The sequence below is a fragment of the Aythya ferina genome, assembly GCF_964211825.1.
Source record: "Aythya ferina genome assembly, chromosome: 11".
NCBI classification, from domain to species: Eukaryota; Metazoa; Chordata; class Aves; order Anseriformes; family Anatidae; genus Aythya; species Aythya ferina.
In genome coordinates, this window is record NC_140307.1 from 2,050,820 (window position 1) to 2,073,879 (window position 23,060).

Sequence of the window (23,060 nt, forward strand, 5' to 3'; positions counted from 1 at the left end):
GTTTCCCCTAGGTGGATTTTGGCTTGTGATGGGGAAAAAACATCGTGCTGACAGCTGCATCTGTACCCAGGGCGCTTTCCATATGGAAAGCTGCGCAGTTTTATGAGGTTTGCTCGGACACGGGGCCTTCTAGCTCCCATTCTTCAAATAAACGCACATCTCCCTAAGTAAAGCAGGGAACAACTTGTTCAGCAGTTTTCCCCGGAACTGCTCTCTCGCTGTAATTTAGGTGTGTTTGAGGCAACGACAACAAATGGGAACGGGGGACTCGGAGTTTATTCCCTTCGCGAGGCACGGCTTTGTGTTGTGCATGATGAAGTGCAAGGAAAGCCCAGGAAAAAAAAAACTTGGATGGAAGTTCAAACACTGATGTTTTAAAGATGAAAGCGTGCTTTTCGATTAAATGTTTAAATAAAGTTTTCTCCTACTAAATCATTTAAACATTTTCACATTCCTCGCGTTTCTAGAAGTGCCGCTCGCTTCTATTTATTGCCATAACCCAGTGCCCTCCGCAAGCGGCCGCTGCTCTTCGAGGCGACCCCTTTTTCCAAAGCACCAATTCTTACAGGAAAGCACCACAACACCCAGCCCGCACTGAGAAGCCTCTCACCAACCTGTTTTCCTTTTTTCCCCCTTTTTTAAAATCAATTCTTCCTTGATGCATATAGGGGAAGCCAGGTTCTGCCCCAAATACTGACCAGAAATGCCAAGTAACTCCCCTGACTTCCCTGAGGCTGAATTTAGACAGCTGTAACTCAGAGCTGAGACTGCCCACAGCACTCAAATTGTCTTTTTCAGAGTCTACCGGGCTGTTCGGGCTGCCACCAGCTACGAAGCAAGCCTGGGTCATACAAACTGCCATCAGTGGCACAAAACAGCTCCAACACACTTCAAATTCCTGGGTAATTCCTTCTTCTAACGATGCGGTTACACCCAAGGGAAGGGTCCAGCTGCCCAAGTTTTGCCCATTCCCTGCTTCTCAGCGACCGTGGCTCACAAACACCTCAACACCCACAGGCGATGGCAAAGTTGGGTCAGGGCCCAGCGCCTTCCCCAGCCTGTGCTGTGAAACCTCAATGACAGAGCAACTAGGAGAGACCCAGGATGAATGGGGGAAAGCCTGCTGTGAGTTAACCTGGAGCAGAGATCCTCTGAAAGGTTTTCTTGGAGGACAGTGCAGAAGCAGCGGATGAATGGGAACGTGAAGTTCCTTTAGGGCAGAGCTTGATCGACATAGTGCAGCCTCCAAGGACAGAAGGCTAAGCAACCCCATGTGCTGCTAGCAGCCCTCCTGTCCTCACCTCATTGTAAATCCATGCTTCAAGCCCCAGATCCCAACCCCAAGGGGACATTTGTCTCCATGAGCCCCGAGCCCCGCTCAGTGCCAGGTCCCCGGGTGGCTGCTCCCCACTCGCGAGCTGTTCAGTTAGCAAAACTCCCTGCTGATTTGGCATCTCTCATCTCAAAGGCCCTAAAACCCCAACCAAACCCCGCTCCCCTTTCTGCACATCTCCAGCTACTGACGCTGCTCGCCACCAGCTGAGCGAGCCAAGCGGCCGCGCGTTGTGTAACGGGGCTGGAAAAGCAATCAGGAGGGGCCGGGGAGGGCTGGAAGGGGCGGCAGCCCAGGAAAAGGCTGCAAGAAATTCAGCTTTTACTCTGATAACAACAAACACTGTTTTCTGCCCTTGACATCATGCTCCCAACTGCTATGAAACAACAGTCCCCGTCCAGAACCGTGCCATTCATTTCAGGGAGCGCAGGGCTGAGCCAGCGCGGTACGTTTCCCTCCCTTAAAAATAGTTTGGGTTTCCTGTGTGTGAGTACCTAAATCCCCTCTTCTGGCGTGGTGGGCATGAGGACACATCCCAGCACCCTCCTTCTCCCTGTAGCCTGCAGTGAGAGTCTATAAAAGTGGCTCAGACACGGACTTATGCATTAATCTAATATTAGATTGGATTAATCTCAGTACAAGGACTGCCACCCGGGCAGCCCTGAAGTGGCCCCAAAATCATCACCCCTTGACCTGCAACCTCTCGCTCAGGTACTTTGTCTCTCCATGGATAATGGGTCGTGCTCCTAGGTTACTCTGGGTGTAAAATCAAGCTGGAAAGGGACTGTGAGCATGAACACATCAGTGGATCCTTCCACCTGCAGACACGGAATGAATCTGGTCCCAGATCAATGCGCTCACCTGGGTGCTGAAGAAAAGCTCGTTTTTCTCTGCTAAGCCACAAACCAGCCCATGTAGGCACGCTCACCCCTCCCTCACGCAGTTTCCTTGATGGCTTCCAAACCCCAAGCTCGGCTCTTCCTTCCTGCAGGTTTTAACCCAGCCGAGGGCCGAGGCTTTTCCAGGCGAGGCAGCAAGTATCAGCACACAAAACACCGAGCACAGGCAGCCTTTGAAGCAGAGCCCTTCAAAGACAGACGCATACCGACTCCACCGAGGCTTTTTACACAAACAAATGCAGTACGGCGAGAGCAAAACTGATCTGCAAAGATCTTTAATGCTCCAAGTCTCGAATGACCGACCCTTTCGAGCACGGCTGGATTCAGGCCAGCTCCCGAGGCCCACAGCAGTGACTCTACGTGGAAAAGAGCAGGGGTGCTTCAAAATACGTGGCCGTGATCATCTGGGCATAAAACACAGCTTCGTTTTTCTGTTTCGGCAGCGAAGAGGCTGCCCGGAGAGCTCTTACTCCAAGCCCAGCGATGCGTGAGTGACATTTTTTTAAACACACTTTTGCTGACATTTCCCTTTCATTAAAATAGCTCAACAATGGGGGGAAAAGCAACTCGCCGCGCACATAGGATCTTTACCTTACTTTGTACTCGCAGAGGAATTTCCTTGATCTCCTCCGGAGTGGAAGTTTCCACGGATCCCCGGCTCACGTCACAGCCATTTGCCTCTTTTTACAGAGGACGGCTGTAAAATCTTCCGAGCTCGTGTGTAAATCAGCTCGGCTATGAGAAGACGGACGGGATGCATACCCCAGGCCCTGGGGGTGCAAGGAGTTGTGCCCCCAAGCCCTGGAGCTGGGCACGGAGCTGCCCTGCGGTGGAGGAGGCCGGGGTGCAAGCAGATGGTGCTGGGGAGGCCCAGCACCGCCTCGCCTGGACGCCAGAGCAACACTGTCCCCTCAAGGGATTATGTCACTGGTTCAGAATGGTTTGGGTCATAAAGGGTTTTTAAAGACCATCCAGGGACACCTCCCGCCAACCCAGGCTGTCCCCAGGCCCATCCTGCCCGGCCTGGAGCTGCTTGTTGCCAAAGCTACCTGGTCCTGCAGACAGAGCCCTCCAGTGCTCAGCTCTGCCAGAAGAAGATGAGGTAAATGCATCAGCTGGGCTTGGAAAGCCAGCACCCAGTGCACTACAGCTCACCCCTTGTCCCAGGATCACCCATCCCACAAGGCCAAGAGCTCCCGAAGGCCGTGGCTCTCCCCTGGCCATTACGGGTGCACAACGGCCATGCCACCACAGGGATTCTCTGGTGGGCTCATTCCTAACACATCAACCAACCACCACCGATGGTTACAGACTGCAGCAGGTCAACAAGTTACCTATCACTGCCATTCGGACCAACCAGCCCATTCCCTTCCCTGCAGACAGTATTTCAGTAGGTTCCCTGCAGGAAAACCAACCCAACGGGGCAGAAAACACGACACGAGCAGACACATCCAGGGCACCAGCACCAAAACCCAGGCTCCTTGCCCCACGTAAGGCTTTTGCCACGTGCCGCTGAGCTACCCAACACTTGGCATCCTCCTGCCTCAGCACGGCCACCTGCCCCAGCTCTCCTCTGCTTGCCCTGGATTTGGGGAGTCGACTAAACACGCCGTGGATCCGGCACCCAGCCACCAGCATCCCCACTTACACTGCAGAAACCCAGCAGAAACCCACGTGAGATGATGGAGGAGAAAGCCCCCAGCCAGCTTCTGCAAACTCCGGAGCTGGAGCTGTCACCCTTGCCCAACTCAGGCCCCAACCATAAAACAAGCTCCACAATAGCGTTATTTATCTTTTTAAGTCACAAATTATTTCCAGCAGCAGGAGGGTGGAAGGATGCAGTGTGCTGGACCCTGCTCGCCGGCACTGAGCCAGTCTCATAAATGGTTGGCAGCCGGCAGAGCAGCAAACCCATTTCTATTGAAATGAGCTTGTTACTACTAATTTTTACTGGCTTCCCAATTGATTCATAAAGTTTTGTTGGTTTCTTTTTTTTTTTTTTTTTTGGGTTGGTCGGTTTTTCTTTGCAGATCTCAGAAAGCACTTCCTGAGACACTTGGGGGAAAACAAGCCCAGGACTCCCCACGAAGGGCTGCCCCCTGTGTTCGTGCCCCTCCAAGCCCTGGCATCCCCCTTCCAGGCCTTCATAAAACCTTTCTATAAGGGGTCCTCCAGCTTTCAATGGGCTTCAATCAAAACCTCATGGATTCGGCTGCACCATTATCAGCCCTGGGGCAGAAATAGCTCGAGACCTGGGTGGAGGCTGCACACACACATCTTCTAGGGCTGGTTTGGGTGCACGATGTTTAACTCTCAGTTTTTGCATCTGCTCGCTCCGTGCACAGCTGGGTGCACCAAGCTGTTGCACTAAATAAACCAAACGGGTTGAAATTTAGAGCAGGAGTTTTTTTGTAATTACCAGCAATTTTTATCTGAGACCTGGGTCAACTTCATCCATGGACCTTTCCTCAAAGCACGAAGAGAGCTCCTCCTTTTCTTGGACAAGCAGGGACAGCCAAAACCATACTCCCACGCGGCCAACACCAGCAGGACCACACCACTTTCACTCCACCAGGAATCCCAACACAACCCAACCCAACCCAATTCAATACAACCCAACACAACTCAACACCATAAAATGCAACCCAACAGAATTCAACGCAACGCAACACCTGGACACGAGCTGAGAGCACCATCAGCCACTTAAGCCCAAGAGGAGGACACTACAGGAGCCAGCCCATTCAGCTGTCTGTGGGATATTTCAAAATGCCTTTTAATGCTTTAGTACGACACTCCCCATGTGCTATGCTTACTGCTTTGACTTAATTAGTGGGAAGACCCTTCCCCATCCATTTCTTTCCCTTTTGCAAGCATCAGACTCTAAAGAAACATGAACACAAGGCAAAACACAGTGCAATTCTCTGGTTCCCTTTTTGCAAAAAGTTATGCTGTGATTCCCACTCACTTTAAAACAGAAAAAGAAAGCACACAGCGATCTCATTTTCACACGCTGCTCACATCAAGGCTCAGAGAGCAAAAGGGCACGAGCTGCAGCGCACGAGGAAGATGTGACCGCGCTCGCCCGGCCGCCGCGGGGACACAACGGCATTTGTTCAGAAGGGGCTGAGAGCAGAGCCAGGAGCGTTTACAGCCACCACGGTCAATGTTTGCTTTCTCTGCCGCCCGGGCACGCTGGGGACAGGCGGGCAGGGAGCGCAGCGCCTTGTGGTGGGGGAAGATGGATCAACTGTGCCATTCTTCCAGCGCACAGCCTGGCGCGGCAGCTCACAAGCAGCCGTTGTCTGCGCCGGGCACTCTCCCCTCCACCAGAACCAGCCACGTTTTGTAAAGGACTGGGGAAAAAACAAGGAAATGAAGGCAAAGCGACGTGCTCTGAGCAGCACATCTGCTGCTCCACACCCTCCAGAGATAGGGTGAGCATAGAGGAGATGGCGCAGTGCTGTCGGTACCCACCGAGCGGATGCCCCAAGTGTTGCACCTCTTTTCAGGTGCGTTCCAGGCTGGTTTTCAAACCAGGAAATGCATTTTGTTCTTTATTATATCCATATTTTTTTCCCTTTCTTGAATAGACAACAGCGGTTTGCATCACTATGTGTGAAAGAGTAAAGCAGCTGGCTTTTTTTTTCTCCTTTAAAAAAGTCTTTAACATTCTTTGGCTCTTTGAGTGGAAAAATCTTAGCAAACGAGACCTTAATAAATGGAAAGAGCTGAAAAATAGCCTTTCTGCTGGCACAGTTCGCTCCTTCTAATGGAATATATAGATAAAACTGACACATCTGGGTCTTGAACCTTCCTCAGCGCTGCTGCGAGGAATCCTTCCCAGGTATCCCCAGCACGGCGCTTGCTGGATCCAGCACCGATTCCTAAAATTGATTCCTAAAATCCTGCAGCCTCTGAAGCCCAGCTGAGGCAGGGAAGGGCAGCCTGATCCTCCCACCTAGGACAAGGACCATCCCCAAACCCCAAAACCTCAGCATAGGTGGAGGAAGGGGAGGGAAGCCACCGGCACAGCTCTACAAAACCCAAGCGTGGAGACTGCCCATCTGCCATCAGTCCAGCTGGGACAGCAAATGTGAGACAGGGTACATGCATACATGGCACTTTGGGGAGAGAACGGGGGTTTTGGTGCAGGGTTTGCTCCGGGAATCATGCTCTGAGAGGGAAGGGAAGGAAAAAGAGAAGGGAACAGCTCCCGGTGGAGCTGGCACAGCCCCTGCAGGTGCCAGAAGCCACATTTGGAGGCTTCCCTCCAAATGGAGGCTAACAAAGAAAAGCCACTGGGAAAAACTCAACATCCTCTGGAGGCCTCTTGCTTTCCCAGGGCAGAGGGAAGAGCCTGACCCCACTTGCAACAGTGAGGCTGCTACAGGACTGAAGGTGATGGAGGGGAGCAGCAGGGATGCTGCAGGGCTGGATCACATCAACCCTGCTGCACAGGGCCCTCTGACTGCCAGGAAAGGCCTCCTGCTCCCCCAGGAATGAAAAACTGCTGAAATGAATCAATGCATACACAGATACAGAAATAATCTCTCCTGCCTCCCTCCTTGTATCACTGGGAAATTGGGAAATTTAGCAGGTTCTAACCCGGAACATAAAGCACCTCCTGCATGGAGAAGCATCGCAGTGAGGCTGCTCCCAGAGCAAGTCTGCACCCAAAAGGAGAGGCAGGAACGGGTTTTGTGGTGTGGGGGAATTCAGATCTGGTCATCTTGGCTGAAAACAGGCGGGTGAGCAAGGGCAGCACCCTGAGAGCCCGATACCCCCAGCATGGGGCATCTTCTCCAGGCAGCGGCTGCGCCCCGCAGCGCGATGTGAGCAGGAACAGCCGCGTGCCTAATCCCCAGCACTTCGGGAGGACAAAGAGCCGAGTCTCCTTCGCCAGCAGATTTACCCTGTGGTTCCAGGGACGCGAGGCACTTCAAAGCCGGCAGCAGCCCGGCCAGAGGCAGTAAAGGGATGTACTTTTCGGCTGCTGAGCGGCGAAGTGAAATCCACACAAATAAGCAGTGTTCCAGAGAGGCAGGTTTAACCATCAGCCGCTCCGAGGGACGGGAGATGTTTTTCCTGAAGTCTTTTTTTTTTTTTTTTTCCAGTTTGTCTTGGGGTATTTTTTTTTTTTTTTTCTCTTTCTTACTAAAACACGTCTCGAGCTCCCGCACCGCACACCCCGCTTGGATTTGAGCATCCTCCAGAGGTAAAATGCTGAGTTAGGGACTGGCGTCCAGGAAAGGAGGTGCCTTTGATGAATAGCAAATCGACGGACTTCAATCGTTTCGGTAAGCGCCACAGATTTAATAAGTTATTTCCGTGGAAAACCTTAGTAACTCGGGTATGAATCAAGCCTATAAACACCTCTCACTCATCAAAGTGCCACCAAAAAAAAAAGAAAAAAAATCTATTACTGTAACTCTGAATGCTAGCCTCTCTCTACAGGTCGCTCCAAGAAGCCAAAATTCCCCTTCAAAACATTCACCGTTTTCAAAGGTCAGCAATACACTGTGTCCAGTATTCAGCAAATCCATTTAAGAAGTAAAACACGCACAGAGAGGGAGTTCAAACAAAGCCGTGCCATCAGATGTGCACTGCTTGAAAGACACAACCGGAGTTACATCAAAAGGACTTTTACTACCTAGAAAGCCGTATCCAACTCCTAATAGGGTGCAAGAATGTAGTGTTTTGGCTACAAAGATTAAACTAATTTACTTTTAAGTAACTTGCTTACTTCCTGATGTTTCTTTTTTTTCTTTCTTTTTTTTTTTTTTTTTCCTCCAAGTGTGATGCTGAGGTGCTTGGAGAAGTGAGGGATGTGATTGCTCTGTGATTCAAGGCCAAACACCATAACTACTCAATGAACCACAGACAAAAACATATTTTATCTGGGTGTTGTACTTACTCCAAGAACTTCTACGCCGAAAACATCTCGGCTAGCTGCTGAAAGCCAGCGTGGATCCAGGTAAGGAAGGAAGAGGAAAGGCGACTGACTCCTCTACAACACATGCTGCAAAATGCAGCGTCCCCAGCACAATGCTGCTCCCCAAACTCTGTTCCCCAAATGCTGCTCGTGCTGTCCCCACACTGCTCCCCAAAGGCTGCTCGAGCTGTCCCCTTGCCCAGCAGTCCCTGCTGCAGAGGGACAGCACCTCTGGGGCTCCGTCCTCCAGGCACCCACCAGGTGCCCCATCCCCAGCCCTGCCACCGCTTCCCTCTGGAACGGGGCGCTGCTCCCCGAGCACCCCAGGCACACACACACACTGCCTTTACAGCATCCTACCGGCTCCACCACGGCCATTTCTCACGTCCCGAGGAGCTCTGTGTACACACACAAATGCAGAGGCATCGTCTGCAAAGCTGCTTTAATCCCTGCAGCAGGCACGGGGCCAAATATCGATGAGCCCAACCTCCTGCCGCTGGCTGTGCAAGTCGCGGGCTTGTGTTGCTGTAGACAAACGATCCCAGGGCTCTGGCAGCCAGCTCCCGTTTTTTCTGTCCTTCTGGAGCAGGGACAGCTCTGATTGTCCACATTTTTCTAAGTGCTGCCTGTTAAAGCAGGACCGATGGAAGAGGAAGGATCTCTTATAGGTGGAGGAATGCAGGCGGTGGGTGGTGACGGGGTCGATTCCAGTTCTACTGCCCCGCTGAGCCTGGATGCATCGCTGACACTTCTTCATTTTCCATCCCAGACAACACCTTTCCTCCTGGAGGACAGCATTTTTGGAGGCTGGTGATTTCCTCTCACAGCACAGCAGCTGCAGACCCTGAGAACAGCCTTTCCTCCCTTCTAGGGATGCCCGCAGAGCCAACTGCCCTCTCCTCGCACACAAATCTCTTCGCATCTCCAGCACATTCCCCAGCAGCCCCTCACCCTTTCTGAAATTCATTTCCCCTCCCCACACTACTAACCTGGCCCAGCTCAGAAATCAATTCCGAAACCCAAAAGGCTTGCGTTGCGAGCCCATAACCCGCAGGATATTTTTACAAACAGGTGGCACTCGCCTTAGAAACCCTTCCACAGCTGCGCAGCCGCCGCCAGAACTTCATCCTCGTGCCGATGGGTTCAGCACCACCTCCCTGCTGCTCCACACGGGGCGTTGGGTGTGCAAGGCGAGACGAAGGTGCATGGGCAGCAAAGTGTGAGCGAGCTCCTGCAGACCCCAAAACGCACCACGGGGCAGGGGACCTGACCTGAGCCACCCGCTGCACTGGAGGGCGCTCCGCATGCGGGAATGTCCCTGCAGCCTGGGTCTAAAGGGCTTTCTCCATGCATCATCTTGCCCCAGAGGGTGTGTTTGCTGAGACTTGATGCTCCAGATGAGTTCAGCTGCAGGTCGGTGAGGTCTCTGTGCTGCCCCACCTCCGGGCACCGCTCCTCATGGCCCTCCTGCCCTGCAGGAACCAACGTTTCCATGCCAGGAGCTGCCACCGGAGCCACCGCTGTGGCAAGCCCCAAGGTAAGAAATCCAACAAGGACCCTCCTGTAGATCTGCAGGCTCTGGAGGACTCATCACCAGCCCAGACAGTTTGAGGACACTTGCTGCACACCTTTGTCTCTGAAAGGGGTGAGTGCTGCAAGCCGGGGGTGCCATCCCCAAGGACTTCCCCACCTTCCCTGGGGGTTCACTCGGCGATTCGGGGCTGCCTTTGATGTCGGGGCCAGGCAGGGCTGGAGGCTTCGCTCCCACAGCGAGGTTTGGTGGTGTGAAGTCCTCGGGAAGGGAAGGGAAAGGAAAGGAAGGGAAAAGGGATGCTGTGTGGCTGCGCTCTCTGATCCGTGTTCCAGCATCCACGCAGCCCACGGGCCGTGGGGGAAAACCTTCACGCAGCGCGCAGAATTCCTCTCTTGAAGCCCATTGGAAAATAGATGCACTTTATTTCCCGTTGGCAAACTTAAAACTATGGAGGAAAAATGTTTAATATAAAAACATCTGACAAAGCACCTCCAGGATGTATTTTTTTGCATCAAAGAAGTAGCTCTTGGCAAGGCGCGCGCTCCTCCGACGAGAAAACCTTTTAGCCAAACCCTGATTGTTATGGACTGCTCCGAGTCAGACACGCCAGCGAGCTTTAAGTTAAATATGAAAGAAAAAGGAAACCAAAACCATTACTGGCCCAAATAAACATCTGTCTGTGATTAAGCTGGATGCACAGATACGCTCCGCTCGTTTTTTAGGGGGGATGGCTGTTTGCTGGAGCAGGACGGGGGCAGACAGGAGGAGTAGGGTCAGCGATGCTGCCCGCTCCCAACCTCAGCCCCCAGCCCCAAAATGCTCCCAAACCCGCTGCAAACCCCCCTGCCTCATCACCTCCAGCAGAAACTGCCTGCCTAACGAGAAAAATAGCAGGTTTTCTACTAGCAGGTAATTTCCCAGTCTCTCCCCCCGCCTGGAAAGGGCAGTGTTTGCCCAGTTTCCACACACATCCGCCTTACATATTTATAGGCTTTTTTTTTTTTTTTTTTTCCTATCCCTAACACAGAGGATCTTCATAAATTTCCTTGTTAGCATAAATCCTCGTGGTCTGTTATTTCTGGGGGGAGAGGAAGGGAGACGCTCACTTTCTCCATGCGGTGCATTTGGAAATCTGCTTCCTGAAGCCTCCCAAGGCTGCCGCGAGCAGAGAAAAAAACCCTGCAGCTCTCCCTTTGTACCCGGGACATCGCTGCAACGGGGCTGAGCCACCCCAAAGCATACAAGGATGCTATCCCTGCATCCCACCAGCACCACAAGCAGATCCTCTGCCATACCAAGACCTGAAAGAAGTGATCTAAATGAGCTCTGGCCCATCCAGTCTCTGTTTCTCCACTCTGTTAATTCACAATTGTCCTCTGCCAATGTTGGAGTAATGCGGAGCGCATCCTTTGGCAGAGCCCAGCTCTGCACACAAGCCCTTCCTTCTCCAGGTTTCGGATCCATCCATGTGTTTTCACACCGGCTCCATCCTTTCAGACGAGGCTCCCAAATGCCCCAAATTCATCCCAGATCTTTATCAGGGTCCCAGCCACACCTTTCAGATGCTACGAGCGAGCTCACCAGGGCTGAAACTCTCAAAGAGCCTGAGCACAGGGGAACTGAATTCACCTCTGGAGCAAAGAGCACGCCACTTTTGGAACACCTCAGGCAGCATCTTCCCCGGCACCTCCTGCAAAGCCCCTGGCTGCAGGTACAAGCCCTCGCCAGGACTTGTAGCCAAGAGACCGTGCAGGAGGGAGGCATGGTGAGGAGCAAAGCCCTGCCACACACGAGGCTGGAGCCCCGCAGGCAGCCCGATTCCCAAAGGCCTTTGCCTCGGAACAATGAAACTTTCAATGCGACGGAGCAGGCGTGCGGCGGCACACGAGGCGAGGCGGCGCGACCAGCGGCGCGTTTTGGGGCAGAGCAGCGAGCACAAAGGCTTGGCACCGGCTGCCGCGGGAGCTGCTGCCTGCTCCTACGGCTCAGACCTCCCCGTCCTGAGAGCTGCTCAAGGAAAAGAGGTGCCCCAACATGATCCCATGGACCCCAAAAGACAGATAAACCGCTCCTGACAAGCGGCACCACTGCGCCTGTTCCAGCACAGCCCTTGGAGAGCTCAGCGCCACCAAGACCACAGCACCTCGGGATCGCTGCTCGTGCAATTTTATGGGCTTTTGTCCACCGGGAAGGCAAGGAACGGGGTCTTTTGGGGTGAGGAAGAGCCCTGGGGGAGGCAGGGAACGGCGAAGCCCCCGGGGCCGGGCTGCTTGCTGCACCCCGAACCAGTTTGCAGAGCCGCGCAGCCCTCTGCAAGCCTGGCGAGTCGAACGGGTACAGCAGCTTCTTGGCACTGCTGGAGGAGCCAAGTCTGAGGGGAAGAGGGAAAAAAAAAAAAAAAGAGAGAAATTACTACAAATGTTCCACCAGTTATGAGTCACGGGGCTGAGCTTTGTTTCTGCCTCGCTGGATTTTGCCCTTTCCCTGGTATTTCCCCAGCCCCGTCCCGGCGAGCTGGGCTGGGGACGTCCCCTCCGGGGTGACCGCGGCACGGAGCCACCATCGGCAGCCCCAGGCTGGGGCAGTGACCTGGGTGTCCCCACGTGGCTGCTCGGCCCTGAGAGCCTGCCCACAGAAACCTGCCTGGGCTCCACAGGACCACGAAACCCCAGGTTTTCCTCTTCGGATCCCCCAGAGACCAGCCCCGATGGATCCCCAGGGTCTGGCTGCACCAGTAAATCTCAGGCACACCAGAGGCACCCCACAAACTCCTGTGTGCCTAAACGTGGTGCTGCTTCAACTCCACGGCTGGAAACTTGGGATCAAAGACCTCCAAGTGCCTCCCACACCACCCCAGACCCTTCCTGACCATTGCACTTTTCAGAGGAACAAGAAGCGCTCCCAACCTGCTCCCAAAACCCACTCTCCATGGGCAGACAGCCCCGTGTCATGGCCCAAACCTCAGGCTTCAGCCTTGCAGATGGTAAAGATCATCGTTGTAACCATGAAAAGGCCCAACTTCAAACAGCATTTTCAGTTTCTGTATATATATAGAGATGATCTTTCTACTTCACACTAAAGCTTCCCATTTAGAAGCCCGTCAAGCAAACGAGCGACAGCACAAGAATGGCTCTCTTTGTTACCCCAAACTGAATTCTGTGGTTTTCGGAGGAAAAGCCTTTTTGATGATCAAAGCCGGAGCAATAAATAGTAGCGGCTTGATGCTGGATCCAAAACACCCTTATTTCTGGAAGGGGAGCTAAACGCACAGTTCCTTCCTTCGGTACACACAGCGCGGGCAGGGCAGGCCGCGTGCCTCCTGTGTCGTTTGCACAGACCTGCTAAATAAGTCAGGATGGAGGATAAACAAACCGAAACGTGGCACAGAGACCACGGCCTAAGTGCTTTTTTTTCTCCTTTTACTCTGCAGCGATGACAAGCATGGGTTAACTTCAGTGAGGCTCTTATCCTCTTTCAGCAATCGGGAGCGCTGGGGAAAAATAAATCACGCAGCCCCAGACTCTTATTAAAAGTTACACCATTTGAAACCACGCAGGGGGAGAGCAGGGATCCGATTTCAGCCCGATCCTGGTCACATGTTATCATTATATTGTTCGAGTAAAAGTTAAAATCTCCCTTCCAGCCCAGAAACCCCACCAGATGTCCCATAAAGAACTCAGCTGTGATAGAAGCTAAACCATTACATCCTCAGGAACCCTGCTTTTAAAACTCCGCCGCTGTAATTAATGGCTATTATCAAGTTACAATAAAAGCCACGGGCACGGGGAGCTTTACGGGGACGGATCCAGCCCAGGAGATGTTTTGCTGGGCGCTGGGAGCACACGTTTATCACGGCACAGTGCTCCTATCAATTGTTCCCCTGCTGCAGCCATTTGGCACGCACATGGCAAGACCCGTGGCCACTGGGGAGCCTCCCAGGGAGACCATCCCCCAAAAATGCCCACGGGGCCACGTGCCATGAAATCACAACACCACCAGGCCATGCTGCTTGAAGGCTTGAGCATCCTCAGGAGTGGGTTTTGCCAAACCAGCCAAGTCACCGCCACCCCGTCTGCTCGCACCGGCCCCAGCGAGCACCAAACCCACCCAGGTGCTCAGCCCCGGATAGCTCGGTGGGTTTGTCCACCCCAAACCTATCTGCCAGGCCCTGCCTCACACCAAGTCCTTCCTGGCATGGAAAAAAGCAGGTCCCACAGACGGGTCCCTTCTTTCCTCCTCCCCGCCGCACAGCGCTCAGCCCCAGCCGGAGAGGTTCAACCACCAAGCACAGCCCTAGCGCCACGCGGATCCAAGTCCTGATCCTCTGCTCCAAGGCAAAACCGCCTCTGGTGGTGCCTGCGCACCACGAAATGCAAGAAAAGGTGCAGGGGTGGGGCAGAGCAAAGCCAGGGCCTCATTAAGCAAAGCCTCGACGGCTCTGCAGCTTGCAGCACAGGGCCTGGCTGCAGCAGGGAGGGCAGGCGGTGCTGCACGGACCCCACGAGCTCAGCACGGCAGCACTGCAGGGAAAACAGCCCCACTGCCACCCCGGTGGGGACAGCAGGTCCACGGCTACCCCAGGGACACGCGTGGCCACACAGGGCCACCACCAGCAGCATCTCATCGCAGCCCTTGGAGCCCAGACATCTCCAAGCAGCCACCCTGAGCGGCTGCCCCTCGTGCTCCCCGTTTGTGCCGAGCGCAGGGAGGGCGCAGCACAAACCCCCCCGCCCCATTCTCCTCCTCCTCCAGTCCCCGAGCTCCCCGGGAGCACGACCGCCTGCCAACCTGAGAACTCTCCGGGTGTGACATTGGGCGAGTTTGTAGCCTCTGTTTCAGTGTAAGACAACGTGGAATCCGATAGATCTGCAAAGAGACAGGAAAAAAAAAAGCCCAGTTTTTAATCCTCCTGCATTCGCAAGCGCTACGTGCGTGCCCGGGGCCCCCCTGCTTCCCATCCCCTGCCCACAGCTCCCAACAAACTCTCAGCTGGGCCAGAAAGCAGCATTTAGCTTTGTACCTCCACCGTGCAAAGTCTGAATCGCTTCGACCACAGAAATAACTGCAGCAAAGTCGATCAAACAAGTAGGAACTTGGTGCTTACTGGATAAGGTTACATTAAGCCTCTAAACAATTCATAGTTACTATACTTAATTATCGCCATTAAAATTCTTGAAGCTGTTTATTCTTGCTTCCTTCCTTCCTTCCTCTTTGCTGAAGCGAAGGAAACTTTGTTTTAACAAGTTAAGAGTCTTTGTTATTCTCTCTTGCTTACACCCCTCTAATTAAGTGCTCAACTGTTTGCTCACAGATTAACTATTATTTTTCCAATCAAACAAGCCAATGAAGCAGATTTCAGGCCCTGGCTGTTGTTTTAACCAAGTCACGTGTCGCTCCCTACCATCCCTCCCTGCAGCACCAGCAGTTTCTGAAGGGAATTACCCCGCAGTGGGGAGAACAGGGAGGGACGAGGTTGTTTTTTTTTTTTTTTTCCCTCTCTTTTTTCCCACACCTAACAAAGAAAAAAAAAAGGAGAAGGAAAACAAAAGCAACCCACGACCAGCAAAGCTCCTTCGCAGGATGCTCTGCACGCGAAGGCTAGGGTGGGCTTTTCCCTTTCCAAAGCTTTTCTGATTCGTTAGGAGCAGCAAAATGCCCTTCCAAAATTACAGAGCAGTGACTTTTGGAGAGGCTGCGTCTCGGGTTAACGAGCACAGGAAGGGCAGGAGCCGGCCGGGGCGCAGCCGGGAGCTCCCACGCCCCCCTCGCTCCGGCACCCGCGCGCAGACAAAACACGGCGCCCGGGAACCCTTCATTACGCCCCCATGGGCTTCGGCTCAGTTGGGGAAATCTGCATGTGCCTGCACGGCAATTTGGGATGATAAACCGGCCTTCGTTTACTGCTCGAAGCCCGTCAGCTGATGCTTGCTTAGAAGTAATGAGCAGGCAGAAAATCCCTGCCGCTGCCTGCTGCCCGCTGCGCCACCGCGAGGTGCCGGTAACCGGCACCGGGGCTGCACCACGAGAGCTGCAGGAGATCAGAAGAGGTGAAGGCACCTACCCAGTGGCTTTTGCTCATCATTAGGAGACAGCCGAGAGTAAGGAGGTGGTGGAGACTCTGGAAAAAAGGAAAGTTTGCGTTAGTGTTGTGTTCGGTCTATAAATGAAATCTCTTCTGAGTCAGGAGCGCTTTGAAGGCTGCAAACACAACGGAGGAAAGCCCACTCGCACTGGGAACCCACTAGGAACTCTACACCAAGTCTCGTCCATGCCTTTGCAGAACAGGGGGCAGCCCTGACCTCTCAAGGCAGACATTACGGCTGGGAACGTGGCCGTCCTGCCTCCCAGCACAGCCACCCCAACAGCGGCTCCAACCCACGTGCGGGGACCCAGCGAGAGCTCCCCAAACTCCGTATTACAAAGACTAAAAAATGGGATTTTGGGTGATGACGAGAGGCTCCTTTCTTGGCACGGACAGACCGATGCTGAGGGCTGGCCGGCTTCGGCCAAAAAGCCACCGAAGTCACTTTGGTGTGTCCAGCAGCACCTGGCTGCTCGGGGGCTTGGGCATGGGGGCCTCAGTTTGGTCCTCTCCTGGTCCTTCACCCCGTGAAGGTGCCCGGTGCTCAGCAGCAGCACATCCACAGCCACGTGCCCGCAGCAAGTCCCCAGAAGTGCCTGGACGAATCGGGTCAGCGATCTGGCTCCTGCTGTGCTTGGAAGCGTAAAGACCACGCGACGAGCTGGGGAAGGTCCTCCATCATTTTCTGGGGTAGAGGTGAGGTTTTCTTCTCAATCATGACCTCCTCCTAGAATTTGGCCTTGCTGCAGCTGGGCTGGTGCTGGGCTGATGCTGACGTTGGGGAGGCGCCGCACTGGAAATTCGGAGGCAGGACGCTGACCCCAGGCCTCTCCAACAAGCGTGCGCTCCTCAGCTCCCACACTGAGCAGAAGACCAGTCCCTCAGTGTAATGACCGCAGCTCCCTTGGGGTTATTTCATCAAAACCAACGTCAGCATCCCCTCCGTGGTGCTCTGGCGTGGCCTCTGCCCAATTAATACCCCTCAAAAAGGAAAGGTTCCTCATCCTCATCCCGAAACAGACACCGAAAGGCCCTAACCAAGCACGCTGCCAGCAGCTAGATGCTCTCCTCGAGGGCTCTTAACAGCCTCCAAGAAAAAAAAAAAAAAAACAACACACAAGCAGGAAACGGAGCCAACGTCCAGCCCTGGAGCAGCAGGTCCCCTGCCAGAGCTGGACCCGGTGCCACGGCGCGGTTCTTCGAAACACGACTGAGTTCTTGTGCTGCTCCATCCCATCACCCCCGGGGGATTTTGGGGATGAAGGCGCACCCGTGGCCAGAGCACGGGGACCATTTGTGGCAGCACCAGGGCCGTGCTGGGCCTCCCGCTGCCTTCCCCCAGTAGAGGCAGAGCTGGAGCTGGGGGGGCCCCCGGCCCAGGGACCCCCTTGCAGAGCAGGAACGCGCCAGAAGCGCCCGGGGCTCGCAGCCACAGAGCACTGGGAAAAAGCCATCGCTGCGGGAAGGCGGCTTGGAAACTTTGGCCGCTTCTAAAATAAACGCCCATCCCCTCCAATCGAAGCAAAAAGCTACTTCCAGCCTCTAGCGATCTTCGGGGCGGGGGGGGGAAGCAGCGCGCCGGCGCTGCGTGCCGAGCACAGAAGTTTCTTTCAACCAAGTGATGCAAAGCGAGGCAGGATTCCGGATTGCAAAATAAATAAAATCAAAGCCCTTGCCAAGAAGGGGACCGTGAGCAGGATTCCGATATCCTCCGGGGTTTCTCCATCCGCATCGAAAAAAAAAAAATAAAAAAAATAAAAAAAAAAAATAAAGAAGGGGGCAAAGCCAAAAGCCAAGCCCAGGGCTCGGTGGGGCTGTGGCTGCCCCCGCTCCCCCCCCGGTCCCGCAGCCCCGCGCGGGGCCCTGCGGCTGGAGGCGCGGCGGTAATTGCCCGGCTCCGCGGCCGCCCCGAGAAGCGGCGAGCCAGGCTGGCGCCAGCAGGATGCAAACTGCACATTATCGCCCCTTCGGCACCTAAATAGCAGGGGGACCTCCGCGGGGGGGGGAGGAAAAAAATAAAATAAAATAGGGGAAAGGGGGTTGCTGCGTGGGTCTCACAAGCGCCGCTGCCTGTCCCATCTTGGCCGGGCGTGGGGTAATTTGGGGTGGGGGATCCCCAAACTCTGGGACTCCCTCTTAAACCTCGGGATCCTCCTTCCTAAACTCCAGGACCCTGTCTCCAAAGCTCAGGATCCTTCTCCAAAGCTTAGAACATCCTCTCCAAAACTAAAGGACCCCTCTCCAAAGCTCGGGACTCCCTCTCCAAACCTCAGGACCCCTCTCCAAAGCTCAGGACCCCCTCTCCAAAGCTCAGGACCCCCTCTCCAAACCCCAACGACTGCTCCCCAAACCTCAGGCCCCCCTCTCCAAACTTCAGGCCCCCCTCTCCAAACCCCAGCCCTCCTTCCCCACCACCCCCTTGTCCCCCAACTCCACGGCCCCCCCCCGCCTCCCCACTTCTCACCTGGCCCACAGAGGCGGCTGAAGTGGTAGGGGTTGCAGCAGACGGTGGGGCCGTCGGCGACGCCGAAGCTCTGGCACTCGCAGAGGGGTTTGAGCTCGGCGGGGTGCTGCAGGTCGGGCCAGCGGAAAAGTTTCCCCAGCAGGAGGTGGGGGGGAGCCGCCTGGCCCCCCAAACGCACCTCGGTGCGGGCCACCAGCACGCAGCCGCTCGGCATCCCCCCGCGGGACTCCACCGCCTCCAGCAGGCTGTCCAGCGAGCGCTCCTTCAGCCGCTTCAGCAGCGAGTAGGTGACGGCCTTCAGCTCCTGCTCCAGCACCAGCAGCCGAGACCGAGCCTCGCGGCCCCTCCGCTCCGGGGAACCGCCGGGGGGGGCCCCGCAGCCGGCTCCGCCGCCGTCGGGGCTCGGGGGGGCGACCCGAGGGGCTCCTCCGGGCTGCCGCTCCCCGAACAGGCAGCAGGTCACCGTGCGCCCCCCGCGCTCCCGGCCGCGTCTCGGGTTCGCTCCCTCGGTGGCGTCCCGGCGGTGCCGACCCCCCCGGCGCTCCGCCATCGGGGGGCCCCCGCGGCTTCCCCCGGCCCCTCCGCAGCTCCCTAGGGCCGGGCGGCTCCGCTCCGGGCTTTTCTCGCCGTTTTCACCTCCGGCTCCGGGCTCGCGGTCGCCGCTCGTGGCGCTGCCATCGCCGCCGTCGCTGTCGCCGTCGGGCACGACGCGGCTCCTCCAGAGGCGCCGCACCAGCCCCGAGCGTTTGGACCTGAACATACGCCGAGGAGCGGGCGGCCGGGGGCCGGCGGCGCCGTTCGCCGCCCCCTGTGGCGCCGGGGCGGAGGGGAGGGGAGGGAGGGGACGGGAGGGGAGGGGGGGGGGGGGGGCTGGTGGCCGGCCGGCCGCCGCCTCTATCTCATCTCAGCCCCCTCCCGGCCGGGCCCCGCTCCCCGGCTCCTCCGTGCGGCGCCCCGCCACAGCCCTGCGCAGCGACTCGCCCCCGGCCCGCGGCGGGGCTGCACCATGGGGCGGGCGGCGGGGCGGGGGCGCCGGGCGGGCATAGACGGCGCCGCGGGGAAGCTCCCGGAGCCCGGCTCACGGCCGCCCCGCCGGGCCCTCCGCCATCGGCCGCCGCCGCGCCGGGGCCGCGAAGGGAGCGGCGAGAAGGGGGCGGCGGCGGCGAGGCCCGGGGCACGGGACGGGGCCGGGGGGAGGCCGAGCATAAACCGGGGGGAAGGGAGAGGGGGGAGGTGGGGGGGGAGAGAGGAGGCCTGGGGGGGTGTTAGGGAGGAGAAAGGGGGGATGCGGGGGGGGGAGGGAGGAATGGGGGAAAAAATGGGGGGAAAAATGGGGGGAAAAAGGAAAAAAATGGGGGAAAAAGAAAAAAAAAAAAAAAGGAGGGGAAGGGGGGAGGAAAGGGGGATTTAGGAGGGAGAAAGGGGGAAGTTAGGGGAAGTTCAGGGGGAAATTAGGGGAAAATTGGGGAAAAATTAGGGGAAAAAGGAGGAAGATTAGGGAAAAATTAGGGGGAAAAGGGGGAAAATCAGGGGGAAAAAAGGGAAAAATTAGGGGGAAAAAATCCCGGAAAAATCAGGGGGGAAAAAAGGAAAACGGTAAAAAAGGTAGGGGAAAAGGAGCAAAAATGGAAAACGTGAAAAAATAAGGAAAAAACTAGGGGAAAAAGCGGAAGAAAAAATTAAAAAGCGAAAAAAAAAAAAAAAAAGGCTGGGAACTAGAGACGCCGGCTTCAGGACATGGATGGCAGCGGTGAGGATCCGGGGGGCGGGCGGGGCGCTGCTGGCGCTGGGTGCTGGTGCTGGGTCCGGCTCGGCTCGGCTCGGCTGGGCTGGGCTCGGGCCGCCGGGTGCCGGCTGCCGGGGCCGCCGCTGCCGCCGCCGCCGCGCTCCGCCCGCCCTCGCGGAGCTTTTGTGTGGCTCGGGCGCGCACGCGGGGCCCCTGGCGAGCGGCGGCGCGATTGGCTGCGGCCCATCATGTGCCAGTCTAGACACTCCGGCGGCCCCGCGCCGCGCCGCCCGTTGCGCAAACAGCGGCTCGGCCGGCCGCGCTCTTAAAGGGACACGCGCCCTCTTTTTTACCAACACGCTCCCCCCCCCCCCACCCCCGCTCCAACATCCCTCGTCTCCCCCCCCGTAACGCCGCCGCTCGCCGCCTGCCCCTCGCAGCCCCTTCTCCTCGCAGCTCCTTCTCCTCGCAGCACGGAATGGGAATGGGAATATGGGGGGGGTTCCAGGGGGCTGCCCCGGGGAAAGTAGGTCAAGGCGGCGCTCCGGCAGCGAAAGGGTTAACGCCGCTCCTCCTCACCACCCCCCCCCCCCCTCCCGCCGGAGCCGCGGCGCCGGGCCACGCCCCCGCGCTGCAGCGACTCGTCCGCCGTGGCAAAAGTTCAGGCTCGGAGCGCGCCCATTGGTCAGTCGGAGAGTGACGCGCGGCCTCGCCGCCTCCCATTGGCTATTCAGCCGAGCCGGCTCCGCCCTCCTCCGCGCGCCGCGGCGTGGCCGTGAATGAAAGGCGCGCCGCGGGGCCCGCGCTGGGTCCTTGTGCCCGCCGGCGGCAGCGCGGGGAGAGGGGCGGGGGGGGGGGGGCGGCGTGCCCCGGGTAGGGCCCGGTGGGGGCACCGGGAGGGGTACGGGGGGGGGGGGTGCTGCCCTGCACGAATTTGGCGTTTCAGCACAAAAGAAAGTCAAAGGAAGAAATTAAAGGGATGGAAAAGGGTATGGAAGAAAAGAAAAAAAAATTAAGAATGAAATGAAAGAAAGAATGAAAGAAAATAATGAAAGAAAGTTAAAATAATAAAAGGAAATAATGAAAGGAGATAGAATAGTAAAAGAAAAGAAAATAATAAGAGAAAATAAATTAAAATAATAAATGAAAATAATAATAAAGAAAATAAAATAATAAAGAAAATAAAATAATAAAGAAAATAAAATAATAAAAGAAAATAAAAGAAAAATCCCCCCGCACCTTTATGCCGTGGTTTATGGGGATATCCCGTGGATACCCCGTGATTTACTGGGGATATCGAGCAGTTGGGATGCGGTGATGGCCCCGCAGGAGCCCCAGGAAGGTGCCCCCAAAGGGCAGCGGGCAGTGGGGCACCTTCACCTGGCGGCCCGGCCTCACAGCACCTGGAAAACTCCAGGAAGCAAACAAAAAGAAAGAAACGAACAAAATTTGTCAACCGAGATATTGTAAATCCCGTTTTGGGCAGGTTTCTGAGCAGCATTTTTGGGCAGCTCCTGCACCTGCAGTGCTCTGGAGCCCTGGCTGTACCCACACAGCTGAGAGCGAGCTTTGGGTTAATGAATCCAATTTCTTATGGAAACCTTAAAACCTCCTCAGAAATGTCCTGATGGACTTTGTGTGGAGATAACGTCGCGTGATGGCCCCGCTGGAAGCCCGTGAGTGCCCCAGCGTGCGCCCCACGGCACTGCCTTCGTAGCTCCGCGCAGGAACCTGGCAGCATCCAGCCGGGGCAGCCACGTGCCGGTGGGACAAAGGTAAATGCAGAGGCACGGAAAGGCTGCAGAAAGGGCTCGGCTTCAGGTGTGGAAGCAGAAATTGGGATTTGCCAGCTCTCGGACCCAGCAGGATCCCTGCCTGTCCCCGGGCGACGAACAATGGGGTTTTCACGGCGGGCGCAGGTACGGGATGGAGAAGCCCCAATTTCACCAGGAGTGGGCAACAAGGGGGCATTGTTCCACGCCCCAACGTGGGGCAAGAAAAACAGAGCCCTCAATTGTCCTCCCCGTAATGCACGCATCATTTATAGTAATATCGGTTATTAAAGGATTTTTGGTAATTAACAGCGATGTGCTCCCGCACTGCCTCTTTTCCCCCCTCTTTTTTTCTTGGCCTGCCATAATAACAAACATTCCTGCGAGATGCTCTGGAACGCGTCCTATAGGTCTTGGCACAAAAGCTGCAGAGAAGGTTTTGAAAGCCTGCCAGCGTTATCTGACATGCATCTCCCAGGTGCTATATAAAGCCAAATCCTCGTGGGCCCGGAGGACCGTGGGTGGCCCACGAGGGCCCCGGCACTCACCTCCTCCGAGAGCCAAAACGTGGCCGGGATGGGGCGACAGCAGGGAGGGGGCACGGCGAGGAACAGTCGAAGGCAACAGCAAGGCAGAGCATGATGAAAATCTCCAATTTTCTAGCTTCTTGGTCTCCAGTTCTTTTTCTCTGGTCAAAGAGAAAGGCGCAGAGGTTAAAACACAAAACTAAAAATTGCCATATAAAAAGCACTTAGTTCGGTTCTTGGGTCTTTCTAACAGCTTGAAAATGGGGTCGAGGTGGGGACCCCATGTGCTGGGTGCTGAAGGTTGGGTGGCCCGAGCAGGGGGCAGCAGAGGCTGGGGACCCCCCATGGCCCCATCTCACCCCATGCCCACGGGCACCGAGTGCCTGAACCCGGCTGGAGCAGCCACGGCTCAAGTGTTGCATGTGAGCAGGGGGCTCTGCCAAGAGCTGAAAGGCCTCATAAAACCAGGCTGGTTTTGCTGGAAGCTGAGTTTGAAAGGAACCAGAGAAAAGAAAAAAAAAAAACCTCTGACAGCACCAGAAATGTCCCATTTTGTTTGTTTTAATGACATCGTGGCGATTTTCCAGCTCAGGCTGACTTTTGGTGTTATATTCTGCACCACAACGTACCGTGATAGGACCTTGGGCGGTCTTCAGGATGGAAAAAGCTAAAACCAGAGCGAGGCCTTTGGATAAACCCAACCCCAAACCATCTGAAGGCTTCTCCTTCGTGGCAAATTTCACAACCGCTGGGCTCGGCGCTCCCAGGCCTCGGCTTCTGGAGATGCTCCG

At 55.8% G+C, this 23,060-nt stretch overlaps 1 protein-coding gene across 1 annotated transcript in view; it reads right to left on the bottom strand.

The window, feature by feature from the left end:
- The window catches only part of SMAD6 (SMAD family member 6), a 33,085-nt gene extending 13,589 nt beyond the window's left edge, over positions 1-19,496 (bottom strand). The window contains exons 1-3 of the mRNA XM_084532732.1: positions 18,245-19,496; positions 15,760-15,816; positions 14,487-14,564 (exon numbers count right to left, since the gene is read on the bottom strand). Of these exons, the coding sequence (XP_084388858.1) occupies positions 14,487-14,564; positions 15,760-15,816; positions 18,245-19,004 (895 nt within the window). The 5' untranslated portion in view covers positions 19,005-19,496. The remainder of the gene's footprint in view (positions 1-14,486; positions 14,565-15,759; positions 15,817-18,244) is intronic.
- Between the last annotated feature and the right edge of the window lie 3,564 nt (positions 19,497-23,060).